The sequence below is a fragment of the Anguilla rostrata genome, chromosome 1 (assembly GCF_018555375.3).
Source record: "Anguilla rostrata isolate EN2019 chromosome 1, ASM1855537v3, whole genome shotgun sequence".
Taxonomy (NCBI): Eukaryota; Metazoa; Chordata; class Actinopteri; order Anguilliformes; family Anguillidae; genus Anguilla; species Anguilla rostrata.
This window is the reverse complement of record NC_057933.1, coordinates 65,589,816-65,617,025: the sequence shown is the minus strand read 5'-3', so window position 1 is coordinate 65,617,025 and position 27,210 is coordinate 65,589,816. Positions and strand designations below refer to the sequence as shown.

Sequence of the window (27,210 nt, the reverse complement as noted above, 5' to 3'; positions counted from 1 at the left end):
GTATGTTCTATCCTTCAGCACAGCATAAGAAAAGATGAATACTCATAAACTGAAGAGATACATTAAGCTTATCCACTGCTTCATCAGTAAGTGTTAAAATATGTGTGTGCTCACTCGTGTGTGTATGTGTATGTGTGTCTTTGCTAGATAATATATGCTAAAAACCATTATAAAACACTTAAAGACAACACAAACCTTTATTCTAACAAAACATGAGTCATGGTGTATGTAATTTGTTTATTTCAAATTAGTTAAATATTTTTTTTGGAAGCTAATTGCTTCTCTCACATTGAACACAATGAGTCCAGACAGCAGTCTCATTCTCACATTCAGAAAAGATATGGGACAATAGTTACGGACCGATAAAGAAGCATTAGATTCAGGTCTCAATATAATTAGCAAAAATACTTTACAAATAAAATGTTTCTTTAACATGTCAATTGTCTGTATTTTAAGCAGTATGAAAATATATAGCCTAATTAACAGTGCAAACTAGGAAAATAATTATAATACGGAAGTTCAATAAAATTTTAATTTTGGCACTTTAATCAATTCAATTTCCTAGTACTTGGAATACGTTTGCTTCACAATTCCAGCACAATATATATTATTTGTCATCACTGGTATGGAGAAAAATGAAAGTAGAGAATTGGTATAGAGAGCGTGGGGCGTGGTGATGCTCATACAGTTACGCCCATGTCTCAATCGGAAACCTTCCACGGTCGGCACAACAGCAGCTGCCAAAATAAGAGGCGGGTATATAAAAGTCTCAGAGAAAGGTATCATTGCACCTCCGCCGCAGAGATCTGAAACTAAGCATCGCTTCACTGACACGGGATCTGATTGTTTTTCTACCCCCAGAAGCAGTCATGCACCTGAACGTATGCAGAGCGTGCCACTTCTTATTTTTGTTCTGCATACTGTTGAAGAGCTGTCAAACGTTCAAGAATGATGCCACTGAGGTCTTGTATTCACACGTGGTTAATCCGGTACAAGAGATTCAGAGTAATGTATCTTTAAATCGTGCAAGAAACGGTGGAAGAAGCATCGGCAACACCGCTCAAGAGCGAAGTGGTAAGATGATTTGTTTTAAATCACGATTAATGATTATGATTTTAAAAATTCCCATTTAAGCATTCTATGTACATTCTGATAACATTTTTTTTTCACGTCGTAGTCGACGTCAATGCGCCCACTGCTATTGAAACAAATTCAGTTTTATGCATCCTTTGTATTTACAGACGCTTAGATGTAGAAACATACTCTAAATGCAGTGCAATAATGAATTACAGTATATTCACGTATCAGGGATAAATTCCAACAACCAGCAGTTCAAATATGATTGGTTAGATTGATTGGGTAGCCTACTGTAGACTAAAACGTTTTATTGAAAATTACTTACATTTATTTAAACACAACATATAGCTAGTCCAAGGTTTGATTCGGTGATTTCTCAATAACGTTTTTGCGCAGTTGTTCTATTTGGCTAATTGAAACATGCTCATTAACCACATTTTAAAGCTGCAGTTATCTTTTCCTGCAATCACTGTGCTGGTCAGGACTGGTCTGGTTGCAGATAGCCTAGTGGGACCAAATGTTATCTCTTAGAGTTTAATTAACACTGGACATTTTACTTTGTAGCTAATGCTTTCCCGTGAAGGTACAGTTATCTGACACCTTCACTTAAATGCACCAAATGATGTTTTGGTGGAATGATCTACATTGCACATTTTACTGGCAGGTGCCCAGTTGAGTGGTAGAGATGAGAGAGAGTCAGATAATCCTAGGAGGGAGAAGGTGTGCCTGTACAAATGAATGGAGGTGCTCGCCCTCAGCTCCTCAGGAAGTCTGTGATTAAGGCGGTGTTTGTTTTGAACCTTCAGTACCTGGAGCTGCCAGGCCCTCTCTCTGCTCTTCATTAATCAGGCGCTGTCATCGAGAAAGGCACACATTGTCACTGAGGCGCATGCTGCATTGTGAATGAGCTGAGAGTTGGGTTACAGTGTGTGAAGATATAGCCTGGAGTAGAATATTGTCCATGGTGTCACTTCACAGCTTTGGACAATCCTGCAGGAAAACCCTCTGCTTTGAACTGAATCGGCACTAGTGGAATAAACTGTACAATTCAGTTACCAAAATTGAGAAACTGACAGTAAATGTATTTAGATTGATATATATTGCACTATATGTAGGAGGACTTTGTACATGTGTTTTCTCACTTGTGAATGGAAAGCTTAAGGGTAATTAAAGGCATGTATAATCCTGCAGCTGTAATGCTGGCAAAAGTGAACTATGTCATTAATGGAAGCTCAGACTTATTTTCTCTTCCGCTGTCTATTGCAGAGCGAACCCAGGTTGGATGCAGAGAACTACGGTCTACTAAGTACATCTCGGATGGCCAATGCACTAGCATAAACCCAATCAAGGAATTAGTGTGTGCTGGTGAGTGCCTCCCAGCTCAAATGCTACCCAACTGGATCGGTGGTAGCAATGGGAGGAAGTTCTGGAGCCGAAGGAATGCCCAGGACTGGCGCTGTGTGAACGATAAGACTCGCACCCAGCGGATCCAGCTACAGTGCCAGGACGGCAGTGCAAGAACATACAAAATCACAGTGGTCACTTCCTGCAAGTGCAAGAGGTACTCCAGACAGCACAACGAGTCAGGTCACAAGTTTGAGGATTCATCGCAGACTCAGCTGGCTCACAAACCCAAGGCTAAGAGGAGGCATGGGAAGGGCAAGATCAGTGAGAACTGGCATGAAACAGAGCCAAAAAATTAAAGACTCACAATGACTGCGGTCCTGGATTATCTCTTAAAGGGTTGTCTGAGTGTCTGTGGACCATTGGAGGACCATGCGTATATAGCACTGAATTCCTGAACCAAGGCCATCAGTTGACTGTTTCTTTTCCCAATACCTGATGTGGTGAAAGAATTTTGTAAGTTAAACCGAAACAGAATGGGGACAAGACAATCCTTGCCTTCCAAAATAATTACACATTATTTAAAATCTTGATAAAAAATTTTTTTCATAGCATAAAAATGCATTGTATTAATGGCAATACTGGGTAAAATCATTTTAACATGCATGATGAAAGATCCATAATATGACAAAAAACACAAAACAAAGATATCGTGTGTACATATATGTAAATATATATGATAATGGGCTTAATTGGTTACAGTTTGAAGTATATTAAACCAGTAGTTGACTGAGTAAATGGGAGTAATGCGGGAGACCAAAACTAGCCTATAGACATAAAATAGTCCTGAATGTTTTTTTTAATTGTTTTTAGTTACTTTGCCTACCTGTTTGAATATCACATCAGAAACAGATTCTTTCACTTTGTTAATCTTATATAATGTTTAGCATTACACTTCAGGGAAAATACACGTAATTATAATAAAGAAGGCTGGTTGGTTAAAAGGGAGTTTTGTTATAATTAAATCTGGATTTTGCATGAAGTGCAACAAAGGCATCACTGCCAAAGATGCAATTAGATGAAAAGGAATCAACAGAAAAACTTTAACTTTGCACACTTTTTACTTGTACCAAACAATCCACAACAATTAGACTATCAGAGGGAAGTTCCCTGCTTTGCCTCCCATATTTGTAGCTCACCAAACACCCCAGATATAAACATGTGATATTCACATCTTACAGTAAATTTTGTATATGATGTAATATAATATTTTGTGAGTCAACAGTTTTTATATATCTGATTTTTTGATTTTTTGTATGTGAAAGCCAATATAGAGAACAGTCAAAGTAGTGTTTGTAATATGCAGTGGCACTGTGTATGTTAAATATATATATATATATATATATATATATATATATGTTTTGTCTTCACAGAACATAATAAACTGTAATTATTTTTTCCAGGGTACACTACAATTTTACGAATCACCGAAAATAATACAACAGGAGCACATGCAGGAGCTTTATTATAATAGAATAAAAACTAGACAAAACAAATCAGAAATACTGATGGGAAAATGGGACAGTATGACTAAGTAACTACCAAGTTGTGATGCTTCAGTGTTAAAATAAAGTTATTGAGTGAAACTAAACGCATGCATAAAATTTGCTGCTAAAATGTAAAGACTCGGTATAAAAGTGGTTACATTGCATGTCCACATTACAGTCCTAACACATGTAGTTTAAACTCAAGGTAACTACATGTTCACCTTTTCATTGGCCTGTTTTGTGCAGTCAAAGATGTGCCTCAGGAAGCGTATGCTACAAAGTGCAGGAGGTAATACCCTCAATTTACTATCTTAAGAGATTTTGTTCAAAAGAGATGATCATGGTGTTCTTTCAAATGGAAACGAAGTGTATAAATTCCCAAAGGGGAAAAATCCTCAATAGATTTAACTTGAGTCAACACGCAGATACATTTTCTGAATGCACCAATTAAATACCTTGATATTCAAACACATACCTCATGGATTTTCATTGGGTATTCTAATTAATACATTTTTCCATATGGAAACATTTACCTTGTACTTACTCAGACTTCACCAGTTGGGAATCAGAAAGGCAAAAGCAAATTGTACATATTTTAATTTGCAGAGGTTGGATATACAGTAGTAGCATACCTTGTCATCAACCACACCGTATGCCTACTTCACTGGTGTAAAACACTGCCTGGAGTCAGATGCACCCTTTTCTACCTTTTACAGATTTATGAGCCATCCAGACATTCACAGCTAAGTTTATCTGACAGTAGGTTTCCTGTCTAGCTTCATGCGCAGACCACCCTCCCTTATTTATAACATCGATGCTCTCAGACATGCCTAAATGCTGTAGGCCTACTTCATGTACACAACTTTGTGTAGAAATCAAAATCAGACTATACATATGGGCTTTTATGAGACTGTAAAATACAATATGTAAAATGCAAGCACCCCCTCCCAAAATGGAATTTTCCCCCTCCCCAGTACAAATTTGCTACTTGGATCCCTCATGCAAGCACTATACCTACTTCAGCTGAAATGCAGACCTGTACTCCTTCAATGGCCATGTAACACAACATAAAAGCACATGCTGGGCTGTCCAAAGCATAGCATTACACAGTGAATTGAAAATAGGTTTGTCTCAGCTTAAATACACAAGAAAAAGAAGTAGCTACAAGACTGAAGTTAAAAAAAAAAAAAAAAAAAACTAGTGTCAAGTTTGATTCTGGGTTTGATTATTGTGCACATTTTGTGTGTGCACATCAGCAACCTGTTATAGTAACACCATGCATAGCAAGAAATAATACGCTAAATCAGATCATGACAACTTAAAATTGACCTATGGAGTGATAAAATTATGTTATTCTGCAGAATTGGTTAAGTTGTTCGTTACAGCGACGAATTATGAAGGTAATACGGGTTTTTAGCAAATTCTATGCGCGTATAGGCTAGATGCTGCATCTAACTGATGATGCTTCTTATTAGTCAGTCGCAGAAGTACCAGCTAAACTGACTAAAATCAAAGTTGTTAGTATGGCTCACTCAGTCTTCCATGATAAAAAGCAACTGAACACGTGAAAAAAATAAGCTTCACAAATGTATTTTTGTGAAGAGTAAAAAAAACGCTTTTCGAGATAGCGTTGGGAGCTTTAGACGATGGCAACTGTCTGCAGATAACTGAAGCGCCAGCCCCGGCAAAGCAAGGACAGCAACGCATGTAAAGTAGCTAGCTAAGTTACTAGACTACTAGACTAGCTTTAATAATGAACTGAAAAAATACGAAGTATTGGTTCGGATCGGCAAGGTTTACCATAAATTAATGTGGATAATAGTCGAATGATTCTAGAAAACTATACAAATCTAAGTAATGGAAACAAAAGAAGAGAATATCGTCAGGCCGACAAATCCAGCGAGTTTCCTTGCAGGGGAGACCGGCTCCAAAGAACAAATTCCGGGATGTTTCACCATTGATTTCACGGTGGCCGTGGTACTTCCAGCCGGTGGATCTGGAGAGAGAACAGGACTGTCGACACCAAAACAGTTCTGCACGTTTCTTAATAGACCACTGATAAGCTACACGATTCAAGCCTTTGAGAGGTAACGTTTAAGAAACAACGTATTGGTAGTTTTACAAGATTTCGGTCAACTAAACGTTTAGACTGCGGGTATTTGTTTCTATTAAAACACGCTCCCGCAGAATCATATCTTGCTGGTTGTCTCTCTATTTGAGTTCATTAGCCAATGTAGGTATCCAGCGTTGGTGTTACTACAGTAACAACAGGTTAAACGAGTCGTGCCGTTCGCGAGTCTATTCACGAGGAAAGCGAGTAGCCTACTTCCACCGTCGTATGGAATTTGCCGAGCAGGCAAGGCATGGGCGGCTACAAAAATTATAGGCTAGTACCCTAGTAAATCCAATGGGAAGGGTGATCATAATGCGATTTTCGGTACGCATTATTTATTCGTAACACAGCTATTTGTCGGTTCATAATATCAATCGGTTATTCGTTTTTTAATTCGTTCAAACCTGATTCAACGTTATTTACGAACACTCCTCATTATAGTGCAGGCAAAGCACAGTACGTTTGGTACAGTGATATTCTGGGTATGGTAGGTGGAAGTTCATGCAGTGCCGTTATTGTCTAATGCTGGTTGTTATAGCAGTAAATTATTTTGGTATACTTGTGTCCTTCATTTCTCTTATACATGATAGGTTTTTCGGGGTCGGGGGGACAGGGTTCTTGGCAGGCTCTCCGACAGAGTAATAGGCCTACTTTGAGTAGCCTATTAGGGTATGATATTGGTGAGGTATGTTGGATTGACAACCTTATGCTACATAATTTTTTAAAAGGATAGTTCACTTTCTAGTTTATTATTATTATTATTATTATTATTATTATTATTATTATTATTATTATCATCTTCAGTTTTAGTGTTTGTTTAATATCGGCCCAGTCAGTCTGTTTTGAAGGACATTTACTGAAATTGAAGCAGATATGGTGTGATTTAGCTATGTTAAGGCAGGTTTAGAATACATTCGTTGGTAACCTTATTTAGAATTGGACATTTGTGTCCTAAATGCAAACAAAGAAAAATAATTACTAGCATGACATGCACAGATGATAAGTAATCAGTAATACCCTGCTACCCTGTGTAATTCACTAATTCACTATGTCATCAAATACAAAATGATACATTGATAACTATATTTTTCTGTTGCAGAATAACATGGATTGAAAACATTGTTGTTGTCGTTGCCAAAGATAGCATTGATCTGATGGTGAAAATTGTTCAGCAATTTGGTCACCAAAAAGTTAAAGTGGTGCTGGGGGGGTCAACGAGACACAAGTCCATTTTTAATGGGCTGCTGGCCTTTGAGGAAAGGGAAGGGGAGTCAGCACTGAAAAAGCCAAAGGTGGTCATTATCCATGATGCTGTCAGGCCATTTGTTGAAGAGGACTTCCTTCTCAAGATAGCAATTGCAGCTAAGCAACAAGGGGTGGGTCCACAATTTCTTTTCCTTTTCTTGTGCCTGTTTTACTGTCTTTGTCAGAGTGTACCTATATAGCTTTTCGCATTTTGCCTGTATAATATAACATGGTTAACTGTAGTTTCACTGTCTGAATGCACTTGAGGGTAATGGGGTGCATGAATGGTTGTGATAGTTTTTTTGTTTGGTTTTGACCAAGCCAATAACACTGCATTGAATGGAGAAAAGTACAGTAATGTCGCAATGTATGAAACACAACTGTTACATCCAGTGGAGACATTCGAAGAATGTTAATTTCCAAGGTTGTCCTTAGATTCCTCTGTTACTTAATCCAGCAGTTGTTTTTTCTGTCAACACATTGGATATTATTTTTTTCATTCTGTGTAGATGTGGAGCAATTGCACTCACTGACTTTTGAAAGGGTATCATGGTTTTGTTTTACACCATGAAATGTTAAAATCTTATAATTGCCTTAAATTGAAAGCACATTTAAGCCATTGCCTTGCAAAACCTTGACAGATATTAGCAGTTGTTTTACATGAGCAATGCATTCTGGTGTAATTATGTGGTTGAAGAGTTCTGCAGATAACAGGTTTGAGGTTCATGTGCATGCTTATACATGTAGAAAACTTTAGTATGTGATGATATGTCTACTCTGAGTCTTCAAAATCAAAGATTTTCTTTGATTGTGAGTGCTGTGACATGCTCAAGCCCATTTGTGTAGGCACTCACAAGCAATGGCAAGCCTTGTAGATATTTATGCAGATCGACCAAACATGAAAATGAAAGGATCTTGCCTGAAATTTTTAGAAATATAAGGAAACTTTAACAAGTTAGCCATTCTGCAAAATATCACATTTTTCAATACAGGGAACAATTAGGAGTTTAATGCCATACATAAAAAGTCCACAACTATGCCCGTTTTCAGAATGCTGAAGCAAATGAAAGGGCTTATTCACAAAAGGTAAAGCCTTTCAGGGTGAATTTAGAGTGTTTTCTTGCTTTTTTGATATGTGACTCCTAAAGGAAACAGTAGTCTGGGTTTGATTAACATGTCACTAGCATTGAACACCCTGGAATTCAAGCCTCCACTGGGAACTATGAGATTATTATTGATTTTATCAACATGTAGAACACACACGCCACATGTTTATTCCTACTGCAGTTCATGTGTAATTCATTAAGCCCATGCACATAGACAAACATTTGCAGTTATCTTCATAATACTACAATATATGAGCTGCCAAATACATTTTACAGTGATTAAAATAAAATATATATTATCAGATCTATGAATTCACCTACATTTCCTGTTGTGAAGGAAGGGTATTCATTACATCCAATAGAGTATTTACTTCATTGGCGACACGTGTTGCTTCCCATTCCACTCTGCTTCATGGCACAGAAAGCCCTTCAAACTTCTCAAACTCTGCTGTACCCTCACAACAGCTACAGTGAGGCAGGGCTGGGGGTGAACAGAGTTTGGCTTACCACCTTATATTTGTCTAAAATACCAACCCAACAGAAATAAATGAAGAAATGGCCACTCTGGCAACAGCTCAAAAGCAAAAGATTAACAAAAACCAAACAAACTGGCAGCAACCCACCACACTGTGCATAGCCCAGCTCCGAAAGCTCAAAGCACTCCTCTCCTAGACCTGGATGCTAGGCCTGTTATAGAGCCCATAATTAGGTAATGGGCCACAGCTGATGTGATTGCAATGAACCACCGCTGCAGCCATACCTGTCTGTAGGGCCGGTGCTGCCCCCTGGCTTGGACACATTTGTAGGGGCCCTATGGACCTGCCAGTCAGCCATTGACAAAGCTGACTTTATCTCATCCTGCACCTCCCTGCTGTCCCTCCAAACATGGCAGACGGGAACTGCAACCCCAGCAGCCCTCTCCTCAGCCTCCTCCTTTTCCCACATTCTCTGGCAGTTTGGCAGGGGAGGTGGAACTGGTTTGCTCATTTACTCTTCCATCTCTCCCTTTCTCACCTCTTTATCTCTTTTTTTGAATTCCACACTGTTGCTAACCTCACCAAGCAGTTTACATTAGGTCACTTTCGTTCACCAGGTGCTTACTTCCTTGATGAGCTGGCACTCTTGCTTAGCTCATTTCCAGAACTCTGTTGGTTTATTATTTACTTTATTTCCCAGCTGGAGAGCTCCTTGTCAGTTTGCTACCCCCTTCTGATTCACTCCTTTGATCTCACCTTGCTGCCGTCATCCTCTACCCACAGAGAAGGAAATCAGCTGGTCCTTGTTACCCAGAGAAACTGCTCCTTGGTGATCTCACACTATAATTCCTGGGAGTAACACTTATGTTCTGCACTTTTGTGAGTCTCTCTGGATAAGAGCATCTGTTGGTGTAATACATGTAATGCTGAGGAAACTCTTTGTCAGTGTGAGTTTTGTTTCTAGTTCATCTCTACACAAATGTAAACAGACCTTTTTATTTTTTTTTGTTGAAAATTTTCTCCCCACTTAAGAACTGGCAGTTGCTTGCTTCTGTACTACCCACATCCATGTAGCTATTAGGAACACAACAGCTAAAGTGTGTGCACCCATTTGATTCACTTGCCTTCATGGAAGTGATAGTTGTACACCTTACAGTATGCACAGTACAACAGGAGAGAACTAGCAGTAGTGGGAGGAGAACAATATCTCTCACTTGATGACATCTTGTAGACTGGGTGTTGGGAGGAGCAAAATGGACTTTTGAAAGACACATTTTCTATTCCTTAAGGTAAGTAAACTGATTTAAAATTTACAATCAATTCTTTTTTTGTAGGCCTCTGGAGCTATAAGACCTCTTGTATCCACGGTGATTGCTACAACATCTGAGGGCTACCTGGATCATTCTTTGGAAAGAGCCAAATACAGAGCAAGTGAGATGCCCCAGGGCTTCCTCTATGACATCATCTATCAGGCTTATGTGCAGGTAAGGCCTTCCAGATCAGCATATTACTGGATGATGCATTAGTCAGGATAGTACAGATTTGTTTCTACAATATTCAGCTTCATAAATGGATATTGCATTTAAGCAGAATACTGCATGTGTCTTTGTGTGAGTCTACTCAGCCAGGAGATAAGGAAAAAAGTGTAAAGACTCGACTCAACTGTAAGCTGAATCCAGTGAAGTGCCAGCACAATTAGCTGGCTATTGGCATTGGCTGGATACACGTCCCAATTCTGGCCTGATGTTGGTGTAATTGACAGGTCAATTATATGGTGCCTTATGTCTCGATTGGCTGCTGTTTGCTTTTGGGATATAACAGAAATCGTTCTGTGTCGGTTTCTACACAGACCACAACCTATTGATGGGGCAAGCTGGCCCAGCTTTAAGTCCACTTCTGGAATTTAATATGACACACTATGTCAGAGCCTTGTTGCTGGCTGAGATTTGGCTTCATTGTGGCTTGCCCCAGGTTGGGTATAACAACCAAATGTAGACTACTTGTGTACCATCATTGTCTGGGCCACATTACGATGGTGAACGTGAGCCAGATCTGGGCCATATAAAGTTGACTATCGGGGTGATGTCATCTCTGTCCTTAAGAACACCGAGTCCAGCAGTTTTCGACTGCCCCTCCCAAATGCTTGCTCAAACACAGTAAAATGACCTTTGGGATAAGATTTATGTTCACAGAATAATTGCTGCCTTGAAGTGCCTCTAAAATGACAAAAGGCTTTCAAACACTCGAACGAGACATTAGTCCTCTGCCATTGTTCATTGTTCTCTAGATGTGCTGGAACCTGCAGGCTTTCATGCTGAAGGTTTTGTGGTACAGTTGCTATCATTTTCACGATGGTTTGATTATGTGTGCCAGAAAAAAAGTTAACCGCACAGTAATTTAGTTCTGGCAGAATACTGAATGTTTGTGCTTCAGAACAAAAAGTCACAGTTTCCCCCAAAAAAGATTAGAGAAAGTAATTATCATTCTTGGTGATGTGAGTTATAACCATGCTAATACTGTAACAGTACAGTATGGCAATTTCATGAATGGTTTGCGGTATGTGTGTGGGAGAAAGCGAACACAAAATGCAATGTTCTTACATTCAACTCAACAGGCGGAATAACTGGTGTAGGTTATTTAAAGTGGTGATTCCTACCTTAAAATATTGACTTGATATTTTGTCATGTTCCACTGACTTACCACGTACTATTCCTGCCAATAATATGTCCCATAGGTCTGTAAAATAGTGGATTTCTAATGTCAACAGCCCTGCCTCTGGATCTGTGTGTACTTCTTTTTGGTGGTTGTTTAGTTCTGCTTGATGGTAATTTAGGTAGCCGTTTTTTTGAGCTTGAAGAAACAGTGAGCTTTGTGTATTCCATTGGAACCCAAGTTGTCTGCTTTTAATTTTAGTCCTGGCATAAACTTATTTTTCATTACTTGGAAGCCATGTTGATTTTGCCACCTCTTTTGAAATTATAAACAGATTTTGCTATGTAGGGTAAAACGACTGTGTGGAAAAAAACCACAGAAAAATATATTTTCATTTTCACTTGAAGCCGTGTGAAAAATGAACTGGAAATGAAGTGAAAAGAGTGGCTGCTTTATATGGCAGTGGGCATTGTGTTGGTTTGACTGCCACTTTTTTCTTTACCGACCAAAAAGGGTCAGGTATCTGTCAGCCGAGCGCTTTAGGACATTCAAAAAAGAAGAGAAAAATAACGTCAGGGTTTGAGTGAGCCACACATTGGCTGTGTGGATGTTTGACATGCATTTGAGGCTAGCGGTAAGTCACTCAGGGCTGAATAGACAAAGAGGAGACACACAATCCCATTCCTGATGTACCCCTTTGTAAAGAGGGGACCTGTAAAGGTTAAATTACTGTAGGACCATTCAGATTTCTCACTTTATGTCCCTTCCAGTAACTAAGCCCCATGAAAACCCCGTCTCTTTAAATGAGATAAAATATTGCTCACTTATTTTCTCGGATCGCATTCACATTATCCATTAAGTATGAGGTAATAGTCCAGGTAATCTGGTGTTCATTACAATCTGTTGAAAACCTTTTCTGGTTCCTTAGAACACTTTCAAACAAAGCAACTGGACAGGAGAAATGCAGACTGCCCCACATTGTGTTAGGAGGTGTCATATTTTGTTTGAATTCCTCTGTGTGTGTGTAGTAAACATAAGTTTGCTAATGTTTCTGCAAAAGGTATATGAACAAAGATCCAGCTTTATGAAGTTGTTTATTCATTGGAGGTACTGTGTGTGAGGATGCTGCAGTGGTGCTTTGAGATTAACTCACTGTGTCGCCGTTCTATCCCCAGTGCAGCGAGACGGATTTTGAGTTCGGGACAGAGTGTCTCCATCTGGTCCTGCAGTACTGCGGTACCAATGCCAGACTCATCGAAGGCCCCCACACTCTGTGGAAGGTGAGGTCAAAGTCATGTGGAGTGTTGAGCAGTGGTCAGAGCAGTAGCCTGGATCACTGTTAAGGGAAACAGAATAGAGCAATCTGACAGGCAGTTCGGAACAGTGCTCAGGCCAGCGGTGTAGAGCAGTGGTCATGGCAACAGTGAGGAGCAGCGGTTGGAGCGGCAGTAGGAAGCTGTGGATGGAGATTTAATCAGGGCATTGAAAAAACTACATGGGCATTGTTGTTATATCTTTGAGTAGTCTCCATCCCCTAATGGAGCCATCATCTAATTTAAACTCAATACAGATTTAAATTAGACATAACGAAACACACACCAAGATAATTACCATTTCAAGGGAAATGTACTGTATGCCTACTTGATATTTACCAAGCACTAATGTTTGTTTTATTGTCTCATAGAACAATCCTTTTACCTTAAATTTTACATTTCTTATACTGTTGTGCAAAGATGCATAATTTATACTGTATATTGTACATGAGTATAATAATATCATTGTAGTGAACAATAGAAATTTCAATGCCAACATGAAAATTAGAAAGAAAAATAAAAAAAGTTTTGATACAAAACCAGAAATTTTATTTCTGTGTGACTTTTCTAAAATGTGACCTGTGGGTGGCTCATGTTAGTAATTGTTTTTCCACCAATAGGTGACCTACAAACAAGATCTTTTTGCTGCTGAATCGTTAATTAAAGGTTTGTGCTCGTCTGTGTTTTCATGTCAGGACAATGAACAAATCCTAATTTTAATTCCACTGTTTATTTCCTTTAATCCTTTGCCTCAATAATCAAAATATCTTCAAGCAACACAACCTGGATCTGACCCCGATCATAGCAGTCTGGCTGCCAGTGGGATTTAGAAATCTCTGATTAACAATTGCATCATTATTGTATCATGACATCTCTTTATGTGTAATACAGTATATGCAAATGTGTGCTATTACTGTTCAACTGCATTCCAGGTGGTAAGATTAGCTCACCAAACTTTGTCTGTTTGGAATTATATGAATACATGATTAAAAAGAGCTGAAGTGTGTTGGATAAAACATGCAAATGTGTACTATTATCCAGCTGTCAGCACTCCAGGCATGAGATTAGCACATCAAAATTTGACTTTGAGGAGAATTGTGTTTGGAAGTACATGGAAGAAATGATTAAAAAGAAATGAAATGTATATGACCTGGCATGTGTGTGTGAGAGTGTGTATGTGTGTGTGCAGACGGAGTGCGACAGGGTTTTGGCAGGCAGAGAACTCATTTGCGGACCAAGGGCTTTGGCATGTCAAGGCATGGTTGGACCACAGCAAGAAAAATACAACACAACAGGATACATACACAATGAAATAACACAGCATCTCATCTCTGTGTTTGTCTGGACAAGCTGGCAGGCTAGGATGGGCTCTTGACCAAGATATGGAAAACATAATGTCTCAATATCTGGCCACCAAATAAATTTGAACCACTGCCAAGCAGTGTTCAGAGACTGTAATGACTTGGGCCCATTTGGTCAGTATTGCCTTTTTGCAATATAGTCTTTACTTTGTGGAAATGATGCAGTGAATGAGGAACTGGGCATCTTTGTCACAGCCAGCATACTTTTACATTAAGTCCTGCTTTTCTGCCTATTGCCCTACATTTTGACTCACTGTTTTATGCTGCTGCTGGTTTTGTTCTTTGTGCACTATTGTTGTATTATTTCTGCCACTGCATACATACAAGTAAAACAAGTATAAGAAATTTGACCTTACATTTGTTGCTTAAATTTCATAATCCCTGAAGTTGCGCTGTTGCATCCGTAATTAGTAGTTCACTGGACTCATGGTCAGAGGACTGTCCAAAACGAGAAGTGAGGCAGGCTTTGTTCAGCAGATGTCCTGTTCTCCAACTGGTACCATATAATAATATTGTTGAAGCCTAGAATATTCTCATTTACTTTTAGCAGCATTGCAAAAAGTTTATTATTGGTTTTATGTAATGGGGAAATCATGGAAATTTCACTGTTAGAAAAATGATTGTGTTCAGATTACAGAGTGTGAAGGATATTGTTATGCAAAAGGTTTACACATGGTCTGCTTAGCTCCAATCTATAACAGAATAAAGAGAGTATAAATCATGTATAAATGTACAGTATGTGAAGGAGTCCACTAAGAAAGCAATAATGCAGGGAAATTAAGTGCAGCCATCTTCCTACGTGCACGGGCACGTTTTATGAGTTGGAGCTTTGCATCATCGTAGGTATTCTGCACTTCTGTGCGTGGGAAGGGGTGTGTGTGTATATATGTGTGTGCGTGTGTGAATAAGTATGCCAGAGCTGTACAGCTGTGCACTGATCCTTCTCCAGCACCCACTCCCCATGCCAGGCTATAAAACATTCTTTATCAAGCTTTGCACTAGATGTCCTTCTGAAGGGACCACACCCTAAACTGGCTCTTAAGTAATAAATCCTGCATCAGTAAACAGATATTGCCCTGAGTGGTGTTAACTATTTCCTGCAAATCTCACTCCACCTGGGGCTTCGACTTTTTTCGAGTGCTTCAGTTTCAAGAAATCAGACAGTAAGAGATATTACTAATAAGATGATGATGATGATGTCTATTATTGTCATTATTATTATAGGAAACTGTAAATCCTCTAGAATGTAGGCTCTGTACTGAATGGGTTAATTTCATTCTTGAAAAGACTGACATTATCACAATATTGGCTGGGAATTTAAATTTCCATGGAATGCTTCATATTAACAGATCTGAGTTTTACTTATCTTTGATACTGACCGTTTATTGTAACAATCCTAATTTAGACACAATGAGGTGACGTAATGTCTTAATTTAGATAGGAACATATTTGCCTTCCATGTCTATTTACCATCAGAACAGACCATTAACATGAACTGTTCTAATGAAATCAAATGCACCACTGGGTGGCCCTGTCGCCAGAAGGAACCACACTGAGAGCCAGACGTTTAAATTTGAAATTGCTGTGGATATATCCCTGTACATTAAAAAGCTATTCATTTAACCTGGTCCTGCATTTTGTAATCTTGAACTAAGAGATCATATATATTTTCATTTTTTAATATAACCAATCTCGTAGCTTAAATATTGTTTTATGTATGGTGTCTAACTCTAAATTATGTGATGAAGAGGGGCAATGCAAGCAAACGAGCAAGCCTAAACTTGACTGTAAATATTTGTCTTTCAACTCCTTAGCAGCCTTGAATGTACTTTGCCTTTCTTGTAGAACTTCTAGCTAGTTTTTAAAACTGTGTTGTGTAATACAGACAACAGGGTAGTTTATATTCTCATGCAGCTTGTAAGTATTTAATTTGATTTAGATTAATCAACATTCCTCCATTCCTTCAATTCAATGACATGTATATGTTAATACTCATCACCTCGTAATATCGGGTGGTTCAATGTATTATGCATTTTTGTGATCTAAGGAAAATCCTTACTAAAGGTTAGCACATTTTTATTGCAACAATGGTATGCAATATTCCTTATTGACTGAAAACCTCCATAATAAAGTCAAATCATTTGAACAGGATCCATTAAATTATCACCCCCCCCCCCAACATGATTGAGGAAATACTTTCACAGATAAAAATACGGCCTATTTTATTTATGTGGAAGGCTTGTTATATTAACTAGCAGGATATCTGTAATTATAAAAAGCAAAGGTTTTCTCACTCCACATGGTGAGAGCATTTCCTCTTCGCATTTTTCAACTCTGAAAGAGGGAATTAGCTCGGAGGAAATCCTGTGCGTCAAGCACGCTAATATCCTGCAGCAGCGTTTTTCTCTCTTCACCTTGTCAACCACAGAGAAAGCTATTCTTGGGATAGATTAAGGCCTAAGTCATATTCAAACAATTCCCTCTCCTTTCAGAGACGCTTGCCCAGACGGCCTGTGTTGTCACAGGCCTGTGTGAGGAGTCAACGCGGTTAGCGGGTGCGCTGCAGAAGACACTGGCATCTCAGGACATGGTGAGGTGCTGATGGCGGCACTGGCCATCTGGGTCATAGTGGATTCAGGTGGACGGGTTGGATATGTATTTTTTTGTTTCCTCCTTTTCCTCCCTGTGAAATGCTATGTGCAGTTGCATTTTGCTCAGCGGGGCTACCAGCCACTGTCAGAACGTGCATCGTCAGAATTTGGACCTTGGGACCCCTCGTTGGAAAACAGTATCTCAGCGACCAGTATCTGAGCCACCCCACAGCCGCAAATATTTCATGCAGAAAATATGAACCATTAGCTATCAATCAGTTTAGAGGCATGAAATTGCATAATTGGTTTTATATAGACTAATCACTGCAAAAAAAACCTTGCAAAATCAAATTATTGTCTACATTTGAAATCAATAATGATATTGGATGCTTTAAGTAATAACGGCAGCATTTGGTTCGTATTTTTGTGCATAAAATGCAAGTGTAAGTGTCTGATTGGTCAATACATGGCCTTGCATACCATTTGCTAGTCTGTGTGGCTTATCCTGACAGTATCCACACTAGCCATGCATGTAACCCTCATGGGGGTCAGATGTGTCTTCATCTGAACGGTCCCAGTATTTGAGATCATTGGCAGCTTTGGGTCGAGTGACGCACACTTCCACTTGTGCACCTTCACTCATTGCCTTGGCCAGGGAAGAAAAGATGAAAGTATGCGTTCATATTTCGCAGGAATTAGGTAAACCCAGTTTACATCAGCTCAATTATACTCTCATTTATCCCCCTGCTCTTTACAGAGGACTGTCTTCCAAGATAGCTCCGTAGCTTTAATTACAGCTTCCCAAGATATTAAAAAGAATACATCGTCTACAATGGCCGATGACAGAAGGAAATCTAAGGCGCATGACGTGCTGTGCTTTACCCTTGCCATGCTGGCATATTGTGTCCCTTTTATGTCGGTCCACACCCTTCATCTTCCTTTGTGAAATGGTGAGATCTGCTGTGGAATCCCAGTGGAGTGAGGAGATGTATGGGTTCATCTCGGGCAGACTGATTGGGAACAGGTCTGGGTGTGCTCAGGTGGCTGCTAGCCTGGGCTCATGTTCCTGTGCGCACGTGTCTGATGCAGATACATTACTCCCAGGGGTGGATGGGAGGGAGGAAGAGGGAGAAGGAGGTAGGGAGAGAGAGAGAGTTAATACATTGCTTTGTTGGCATTAAACATTTTTGTAGTTTCTTGTGGAAATTTGACTGTGCACACTAAATGATTAAAGGTTAACCTATTCATGTAAAGGGTGTCATTGCTGTAATGACCTTGTGCTCAGACTTGGGATTATTTAATTGTTTAAAAAGACAAGGAATGAATTCTTTGGCAGGATGGAATTTACCAAGCATTTTCATATCAGCCTGGTCAGACCTTGATTTGCGTGCTTGTTAGTTCTTACTTCCAGCACTTTTCAGAACCATTCACCAATTGATAAACAGTCTCTGTTGTTCATTTATTGTATGAAGTTGATTGATTATGACTGACTCTTTTGATCTACACAAAGAGAGTCTTGAAGGCCAAGTACAGAAGAATGTTTTTGCATACTCGGGCAGAATTTCACACGACAATGCTAAGGCTCTCCTGTACATTTAAAAGTAAATCACAATATTGTGCATGCTGGACTTCATTATGAGGTTCATGTGGAGATGTATTTTCCTGTTTGACCATCTAATACTGCTGAACTCCCAGCTGAAAGATTCATCTAGAAGCTTGAGACAGATTTATTGCAGTCATCTGTAGTTGTGCGTAAATTGGCATTAAAACTATTACTGATTTAGTAAAATGTTTATTAAGTGTGTCTTCAGCATGGATGGATTTTACACTCTCCACCCTACATAATTCTGGTCTTCCTAAAATGAAATCACGTTTCAACTATGTTTTTAATAATTTGGTCTTTGTCCATCTCCTGGGTGAGATTTTCTCTGCAGGAGGGTCTGTGGTTATCTCAGGTCATAGAAAGGACAGTTCTCCTCTACAACACCGCCTCCCTTATTTTTCATTCTTGGTGCTTGATGAAGGACAATATTTTCTTGTTGACACCCATGATAAAGATGAGCAAAACAGTATAAAATAAACTCCACAGGGATGCAATGCAATCGCAGTCTCCATGCTTGAACCTCATCCAATTGTGTGGTTTGAACTGAAGAGGGCCACTGAAGGAATGGTCAAAGATTGGCCATATATATTGCCCCATCATAAATCTTATAAAACACTATAGAAGATGATCCAGTAGTGTTAACCTTGCGAAGAGAGGATGCACAGAGTACTGAACATGGGGGGGGGGGGAAATTAGAAAACTCTAATTTTCTTTAGAATGAAAGGATATAATTTTCCCCAGTTTTTAGCTCATTAACAGGGTTTACTTTAATAGAGCCTTTATTGCTTATCTTTAACAGTGGTGCCAGTAATTTTGCAGTGCACTGAATGTACAGTAACACAGGTCATGTGGCCTTTGCAAGGAGAAGCATTCACTTAACATCAACAGGATTTCGCTCAATTTCACGGTCAATGGTATGTCCGACCTGGTTTAGATCATGTCCGAAATCATAACCTCATTAATCTGCATTTTCTGCCTTAAATGGGTTTTTGATTTAACCCACATTTGGCTCTCTCTCCAGAACAATTAAACTTTTCCATGTGTTTCCTATAACAATTGCATCTTTCCCATTGGCTTTGTTATTTTAACATTTAAATCGCTCAATTGGGAGCATGTGCCAAGCTCAGATCCGGCATGTTTATTTTTGCGTTCATTTACTCAGTGCTCAGAATTCGATGCTGCTCCAAGATAGAGGCAGATCGATTACTGAGAACATTGTGGTTTAGTTGAATAAGTAAAATGTTCAGCAGGCCCCATGCTATTCTCTCTTTTGGAAGCATACATCTTTTAAAAAGACACAAAGAAAACAAACTATACATATCGGGTATACAAACAGCCAAACAAAGTATTGTATATGCGGGCAGAATTAAGAATATAATTGAGGCCATGGAAAGGTAATGGGCACTAGCAGAAATCTCCACATAGTCATTGAACTCTGTGAGTCTAACATCTGCGTTTGTCATTTCAGTCACCTCTGCTCAGATGGAGATTATTGGATTTTTGTCAATTAAGTGACTGTAGCTGCACTTACAGTGGGAAAATTTAATGGAAAGTTCAACAGTTGAACCATTGCATTTAGAAAAATACAAAGGTCTGTTTTGTGTGGCATAAATGAGGTGTTTATGTTTTTAGCTGTTAAAAATGTTCAATTGAATCTGTTGTTGCTGGATGATACACTTAACGACTGGTCAAGGAAGCTGTCTCGCCTTGAGGAACTGATTCTCAAGGAATGCGAGTATGCAAAATGCAGGGTGTAATGTTTGGATCTTATCAGGAAATAAATGCTGTCTATAATTTTTTCTTTTTTATGCTTCAAAGCATGTGGACATCGTGCCGACTTCACAGAGAAGCAGCGGCACGTTCATTGCAAAGACCTGGAACTTCGTCCAGGTCACAGTAAGTTCAGAAAGTACTGATAGTACCATGAAGTAACTTAAAACAAGCAGATCAAACACAGTTTTTTAACAGTTTGTTGGTACAAATAATAGTGAAGTTTGCCAAGGCCTTTGGCCAAGTAGACAAGCGAGTGCAAAGCGTATGTGAAACTTCCCTCAGATGTTATTGCGCTGGTTTCTTCACTTTAAATATGGTTTCTGGCTTTTAACATTACAAACACCTAATGTGCTGTTTCACACATTTTCACACATTTTCTTGTGCTTTTGTCATAGGTGAATGGTGCTGGTTTGGCTGACGCAGAAGAGCTGTTGAAGACATTTGAGGAGACTGCTCATTCAGTTCTGTATTCAGTTGTTCTGATTTTGGTAAGATGTGGTGTTAATCTTGTAATACATACTTATGCAGTTGATGTAGGTGTGTTGCAGTAATACTGGAGCAGGCCTTGCATGACCAGTGGAGAATGTGACACGGTCTGAATTTCATGTGGCTTGCCCCTTCCATCAGGGTGCTTGAGTAGGCCTTTTGGACTGTTTATTTTGATATATTGCATATCAAAACGGGCATGTTATCTAAGGGATGTGACATTTATGCCTGCAAAAGTCAGCAGGGTACTCTGACGTTTGGGATTACAATGGCTATGAAATTGGAAGAAAATGGGAATTTCCTTGGAGAGTTTTAGAGTGTGCATATGTACAGTAGGGGTTCATTTTCCCTCTGTTTTCTTTATCACACTGCGACTGAACTTTCCCATCATTAGTCTGTAATTGTAATCTGGAATAGACATTATGTGGTGCAAATATGTAATTTTTATATAAATTGTAGGGATAATTTGCTGTTGTTATTGTTTTTTTTTGCTATTTGGGAATGATTTGAGTTTATTTCTTCCAATTTTTGAGAGTCTTCAAGATATTCTTAGGAGAAGAGCACTTAAATGCTTGAAGACTAAAATTTGAATGAATCCATCACAGCCACAAGGAAACATTTTCCACCAACGAAAGCCTTTTATTTTCTTTTGAAGATGACTTTTTCACCCTAAGAATAATATAATTACCAAAACAAAGCAGTGGAAAAAGAGCTTGGGGCATTGCTGTTCTGGTTCATTTCCAGCGTACTTCACTCAAAGCAACTCCATCTTAATCACTGCACATGTCATACATTATAACTTGATTGAACTTGCACTCTGATTTGCTAAAGATTGCTCTTGCATTGAAAAGAACTTCGGCAGAAGGGCTGTACCTGTGTGGAGCCTTGCTCCAGGATGCTTGCAGGTGAGATTGGCTCCCTGTCCTGAGTGAAAGCGTGTGTGAGGCGCATATTTGGCTCTTTGGGCGAGGCACTTCAGGTAGAAAGGATGTGGTGCGTTATTTAAAAAACTATTCTGAGTCATTCCTGTTGTTGGGATTTCACAGAAGCTCACAAATACGTATCACGCCTATATAAGCTTGAGAGGCAGAAATCGTGGAAACCATGTGAAGCAGTTGTGGGATTTTGTAGTTGTTGCTGAAGACCCTAAAGGCCACAGTTTGTGCTGTGCGACCTGTGACCTGCATCGGATAGTTTTTGTTATGCCGCAGTTATTAGCAGCTCTAAATAACAACCTCATGATACTGCAATACTATATAATTGAGTTTTGCATAGTCTGTGAATCTACGAACAACAGTATTTCCTTTGGGATTACCTAGTCCAGCCCTGAAGCTATAATTTGGTTGAGATCAAAAACACAAGTATGAACAGGAATTTGGCACACCATTGCACTTTAATGAATGGAAGAAACAAAACATGAAATGATCCAGCAGTTAGTGAATTTGGTTGAAGTTGTAATACGTAGAAAAAGTGGATTTCCTGACAAATAAAAAATGGCAAAATGGAGCCTCACCAAAAAGGAGACTGTGTCCTGTATTTGAGACATCGAAGACTAGACGCTTGGCCATTAGTCATTAGCCAGATGTGACACCGAGTCTGCAATGGAGGCACAAAATTACCTTTGTCCTCCTGGAGAAGGCTGGCTTTAAATTGGCATTAGTTACTCAGGTTACCTCTGCATTCATTCCTTTCAACAAGGCATCAGTCACCCACAGGCAACCAGCTGTCATTTCTGAGGGCTGTCTCTCTCCTCCGATGGCTTTTGCATTAGAGACGTGCACAAACTTCAAGTGCAGTGGTCCTTGCACAGCATGCGGGTGGCACAGCAGAAACTAGAGGTGTAATTGGCCTGTCTTGTTGGGGTTACATTTGTTGGCTGTAATCCTTTCATTCCCATTATTATTACTGCAGTCTCAGATCCCAAAACCATTTTATTAAGTGCACAGGATTGTACCATTGGCCAGAATCTCTATTGGTTTTTTGGGGGTGGATTTACCCATTTCTGTCTTAATTTATTTCGAAAGGTCAACTTTTTGTGAAGTCTTTTAAAATTTAGGCCAAACGTGAAGGTGGAGGCCTCCTATGACGTCTTTGCTCAGATAATTGAAACACGACCAAATTGCTTCCTGTCTTCCCTGGCAGGCATCTAAAGCAGACAGGAGTGTTCAGCGATGCGAACGTTAATGTGTTTTAATTGCTCCGGAGCCTCCTGCGGTGGGGATCGCCGGCGTTGAGGCGGTATTTCTGACGAGGCGCTCGCTCCTGTTTTCATAGGTGCATTTAGGCGTGTCGGAGCAGACCTCTGCCAGCGAGAGGATGGCAGCGCTGGGCGGCATCAGGAACCTTGCAGCGGAAGCGAAAAGGAAAAATATTTTGCTTTACGGCATCCTGCTCGATCGCGTAAAGGTATGCCTCGTGCTGTCTTTAGCTCTCACGAGCTTTCCTCTTCTTCAAACGCTCTGAGAAAATTAATAGTCGCCCAGGAATGTACTTGTGTAAAATGAAAGAAAAACAACAAGGAAAATATTTTGCTCCTCTCTCCAAAGTCTTGTCTCCTCTTGTAGCTGCTTGGGGGGGCAACATGTGCTGTCTGCACTGTGTGTTGGCTGGCTGGGAGGGATATGGGGGGGGGTTAAGGGTGGTGGTGGGTGAGGTGTGGGAAGCCATTCTTTGAAAGTACTTTCCAGACCATTCCTGATTTTAGGCTTCAAATCCATAGTGCCTTATATAAAGATTATACAGTGTGATTAGAGTATGAAAGGCCATGTTACTGTACTGTACACTGTTTCGGGCAGAAGATAGCCGCACCCATTTCTCCTGGGCATTTTGTGCGGGTTTAATTCCGGTAAGCCCCCTGTGTCAAGAGTATAATGGTGCCTGCAGGATTCAAGAGGATGTTGTGCAAGTCTTCCTGTCTAAAGTTCACCACCCTGGAATAAATATTCCATCAGTTCTTGACTCATTCAAATGGCAGAGGATTTGAAACCCCTTCAATACAGATGCATGACAATGTATACAAAGAATGCATTTCTAACTCTTGATGCTTTGTATAATATTGTTTCCTCTCAATTTAAAAGACTTCTACCTATTTTGTGGGTCTGTTATTGATATGCGTATATATGGGCCATATATATAGTCCCTGCAGGTGTCTTAGAATATGACTGGGAGTCAGTAGGTTATGATTATCATCATCCCAGAAGTGTTTGAGTGTGTGCAAGTCAGTCAGGGATCCTGTGGTTAACTAGTACCCTCCAACATCCCCAGCTGAAGTTTGGGTGGCATTGTAGTGGCTTAAGCCTCGAGTTCAATTAAGCCTCAACAATTATTGGTGCTTCCAAATTCAAAACTCAGATGGCAAAAAAGTACACTACTGTCTCCGCAGATAAACACACATCGCAAAAGTTGAGCAAGTTTGTATTGAATAATGAGTAGTTAATTAAGAAAACATGGCCTGTACTTTGGAGACATTTATGCATAAGAAAGACTTTCCAAAACATAATCATGACAAACGCACAAAGTATCCTTTGTCAGGAACTGTGCATTGCAAATTAATGTCTGAAAAATTCCGGGCTGCGGTACAGAAGGTCTTCTCGACTTCTCTGTTGATGTTTCTTCACCAGTGTTGGCAAGGCTGAGACAGGTGGAATGATGATGTAGAGATAAAGCAGGCTCCTTTTTCATCCAGCCAGTTCAGGAGCTAGGAGTGTTCAATCCAACATCAAATTACTGTTTTGTAAATGGTCCTTTATATTCTTTAGTTTGAGATGACAAACATTTGTATTTGATTGCTCTAGCCTCCTTAAGCTGCATACCAGAGTCCTCCTTTAGCTCAAGGAGAGTGATGGGTGGTTATTCAGCCATCACATGAAAAAGAGGAAAGGGAGGGAATGAAGATAATGTTTTCATGATGATAAAATGCACGTCATTTTGAGATAGTGGAACAGCCGATAAAGTCCTGATATAAATCATTCTCTTGGTGTATTGTAATGGAGATAATTTTCCCCAGATGGGCTAATTCATACTTCTTTTCCGGTCTTTTCCTTTCACCTTGATTCTTATGTGTGCTCTCAATATACTAATGTGAATTTTAAATGAGTGGTTTTTTAATTAATCCTAATTAAATACTAGCGCACTTGAAGAGTACATGCACATTCTGGACCTGATCTGAATGTACACTACATTTTATATAGTATGCATACAACTTCTGCTGTCAGAAGAACAGAAAAGCAAATGAAATGCAAGAGGTATTGATTGAGTTCTGACTGGATCATCCTTTCATTTTTGTTAGGATTTCACTGTGCATTTTAACTTAGTCTTTCCATACTAACAGCATCAGACAAGCAACATCTGTTTGACAGAAAAATGACATCCACAATTAATTTTTTTTAATGCACATCCTTTTCTGTTGGAAAAACTCAAATTACCCATTGTCATTTGGTTTGTATATTAAGTCGTTTTCTTGAGTCGCATTTCCCAAATGGAATGCACACAGTCTTTGCGCATTACAGAATTTCCAAACTTCAGCTTTTGAAACTTTTTTGTATGTCGAGGGATTAGTGCAAACACATGCACTGATGTTTGATAAGAATCTGTAAATACACTTTGCTAAATAGACACAGGCATCTTATTTAAAACAGCTTGAATTTTTGTCTTCAGCCTATCGTCTGTCTTCTCTGGAGGCCTTTGTCATATTTAATTTCCTTTTGTGGGAAGAAATATTTGCATTTGGCTCTATCAACTGCAATGCTGCCACAACACATCCTACGCTGAACAGTATAACACAAGAATGCTTTATCAGTTTTGACATGAACTGATGTTTACCAATTTACTAAATGTATAGATTTTCATTTGTTTGTAGAGTAAGGCTATATACAGGCAGTAAGTATAGCGTGCATACGTGACATGCACAACATAGAGACTGGGTCTGTGGCCTTGGGTTGAGCTTGCGCCCTGATCCTGGAAGGTTGTGGGATCAAACCCCAGATGAGTCATTCCACAGACTGTAAATGTGGTACCCTGTCTGTTGGGTAGCTTTAAAAGAGATTTATCGGGGTAATGACCCTGTGATAAACTGGGGTACTGTCCAAAGAGTGTACATCAAACTGCTTCACACCACAGAAATCGGCGTGACCTCTGACCTTACGAATGAAGCCGTCTGAGTCATTCAGCCTCAGACAGAGCCTCCCTTCGTGCTTGAAGGCATCGCCCAGTTCACACATATGAAACATAGAACACAAGCCACCTTTTAAAAGGCTGAAAAAACACTTTAGTGTACTGTGAGGAGGACATTTGCTCCTTGCAGTTCTGTGTCACGATGAGCGGTTTACCCGTGATCTCGTCATAAAGTATGTGCTGACAAGTTGTAGTGAAACTTTTCCAGGGACATTTTGACTGAGGAAGGGATCAGAATATACTAGTTTCTGGGCAAAAAAGGGGCCTGTTGTGAATGGCTGGCCATTTCATTCGTTTATGAGATTGTGTCCTACATATTCCATAGATTTGCATGGGAAAACTCAATCCTGAAAGGGAGTGGGAGCTGCTTTTTCATTCAGCTTGTCCCTTGTTAAGTATGAGGTAATGGAGCCTGACCAGCTTAATACATGATACCCCTGTTTGCCTCAGTCTGACTTCATGGTCTCAGTGTTCTCACATCAGTTGCTTTCAACCTACTGTAGAAGTGAAACGTAATACAAAAGTTGGGAAAATGGGAATCTAACTTTCTGATATGTACCAAATGCAAATGATAAAAAAATCCCTTATGTTGAATTTCTGATAAAAGAGAACAATGTAAAGTGAATTGTGTAGTTCTGGTTAGGACAGTAGTGGTTACTACCAAATAATCATTCCTGTACAGTAATGTTAGGTGCACTGCAAATTCCTGTACGGGTACTCACTGCACATCTTAACTAACTAACCCCTATAGATACTCATTGCACACCTTAACTAACCCTTACATGTACTTACTGTACACCTTAACTAACCCCTACAGGTACTCACTATACACCTTAACTAACTCCAACAATCACTCACTGCACACCTTAACTAACCCCTACAGATACTGACTTTACACCTCAACTAACCCCCAGAGGTACTCACTGTACACCCTAACTAACCCCTCGAGGTACTCACTGTACACCTTAACTAACCCGTACAGGCAGCTGGACTATGCATGGCATTAAGCTTCAGAATGGGTAACACCCAGATTTTTTTTAAAGCGTTGGGACTCTGGAAGGAATTTTGGCCAGGGTACCTGATGAGAAAGTCTGTTCTCCAGGTTCAGTGCTGAGCGATGGCAGTAAGGTGATCTGGCGGTGTGAAAAAGGTGATTTTATCCCCTATCAATGGTTGCCGCGGTGATAGGAAGTGACACTGGATCCCTCTTGCGTTAGGCCCTGGCGGGCTGTCAGTTGCTGAAAAGGGTTGTCACGGTGATATATGGGGGTTCTAATCCCCGCTCTGAGAGCCCTCATGTTTACCCACCCAGTGCTTCCTCTTTGTCAAAGAGCCCAGACGAGGAATCTTA

At 39.7% G+C, this 27,210-nt stretch overlaps 2 protein-coding genes across 5 annotated transcripts in view; both read left to right on the top strand.

Annotated features, from left to right (window-relative positions):
* Window positions 1-732: 732 nt before the first annotated feature.
* Window positions 733-3,879, top strand: sostdc1a (sclerostin domain containing 1a). The gene is made up of 2 exons (XM_064349888.1): window positions 733-1,074; window positions 2,344-3,879. The coding sequence occupies exons 1-2, from the start codon at window positions 870-872 to the stop codon at window positions 2,778-2,780; spliced, it is 642 nt and encodes a 213-aa protein (XP_064205958.1). The 5' UTR covers window positions 733-869; the 3' UTR covers window positions 2,781-3,879.
* Window positions 3,880-5,203: 1,324 nt separating this feature from the next.
* Window positions 5,204-27,210, top strand: part of crppa (CDP-L-ribitol pyrophosphorylase A) — a 34,708-nt gene continuing 12,701 nt past the window's right edge. For 2 of the 4 annotated variants that reach the window (XR_010332304.1, XM_064349853.1), the window contains exons 1-9: window positions 5,211-6,055; window positions 7,181-7,457; window positions 10,243-10,392; window positions 12,736-12,840; window positions 13,494-13,539; window positions 16,727-16,824; window positions 20,247-20,324; window positions 20,597-20,689; window positions 22,962-23,093. Coding sequence is in view for 3 of the 4 variants with exons in the window: in XM_064349853.1 (XP_064205923.1) it covers window positions 5,826-6,055; window positions 7,181-7,457; window positions 10,243-10,392; window positions 12,736-12,840; window positions 13,494-13,539; window positions 16,727-16,824; window positions 20,247-20,324; window positions 20,597-20,689; window positions 22,962-23,093 (1,209 nt within the window). In the remaining variant the exon portion in view is untranslated. Of the gene's footprint in view, window positions 6,056-6,633; window positions 6,767-7,180; window positions 7,458-10,242; window positions 10,393-12,735; window positions 12,841-13,493; window positions 13,540-16,726; window positions 16,825-20,246; window positions 20,325-20,596; window positions 20,690-22,961; window positions 23,094-27,210 lie in introns of those variants that run through there. The other 2 variants (XM_064349873.1, XM_064349867.1) reach the window with 2 other exon arrangements.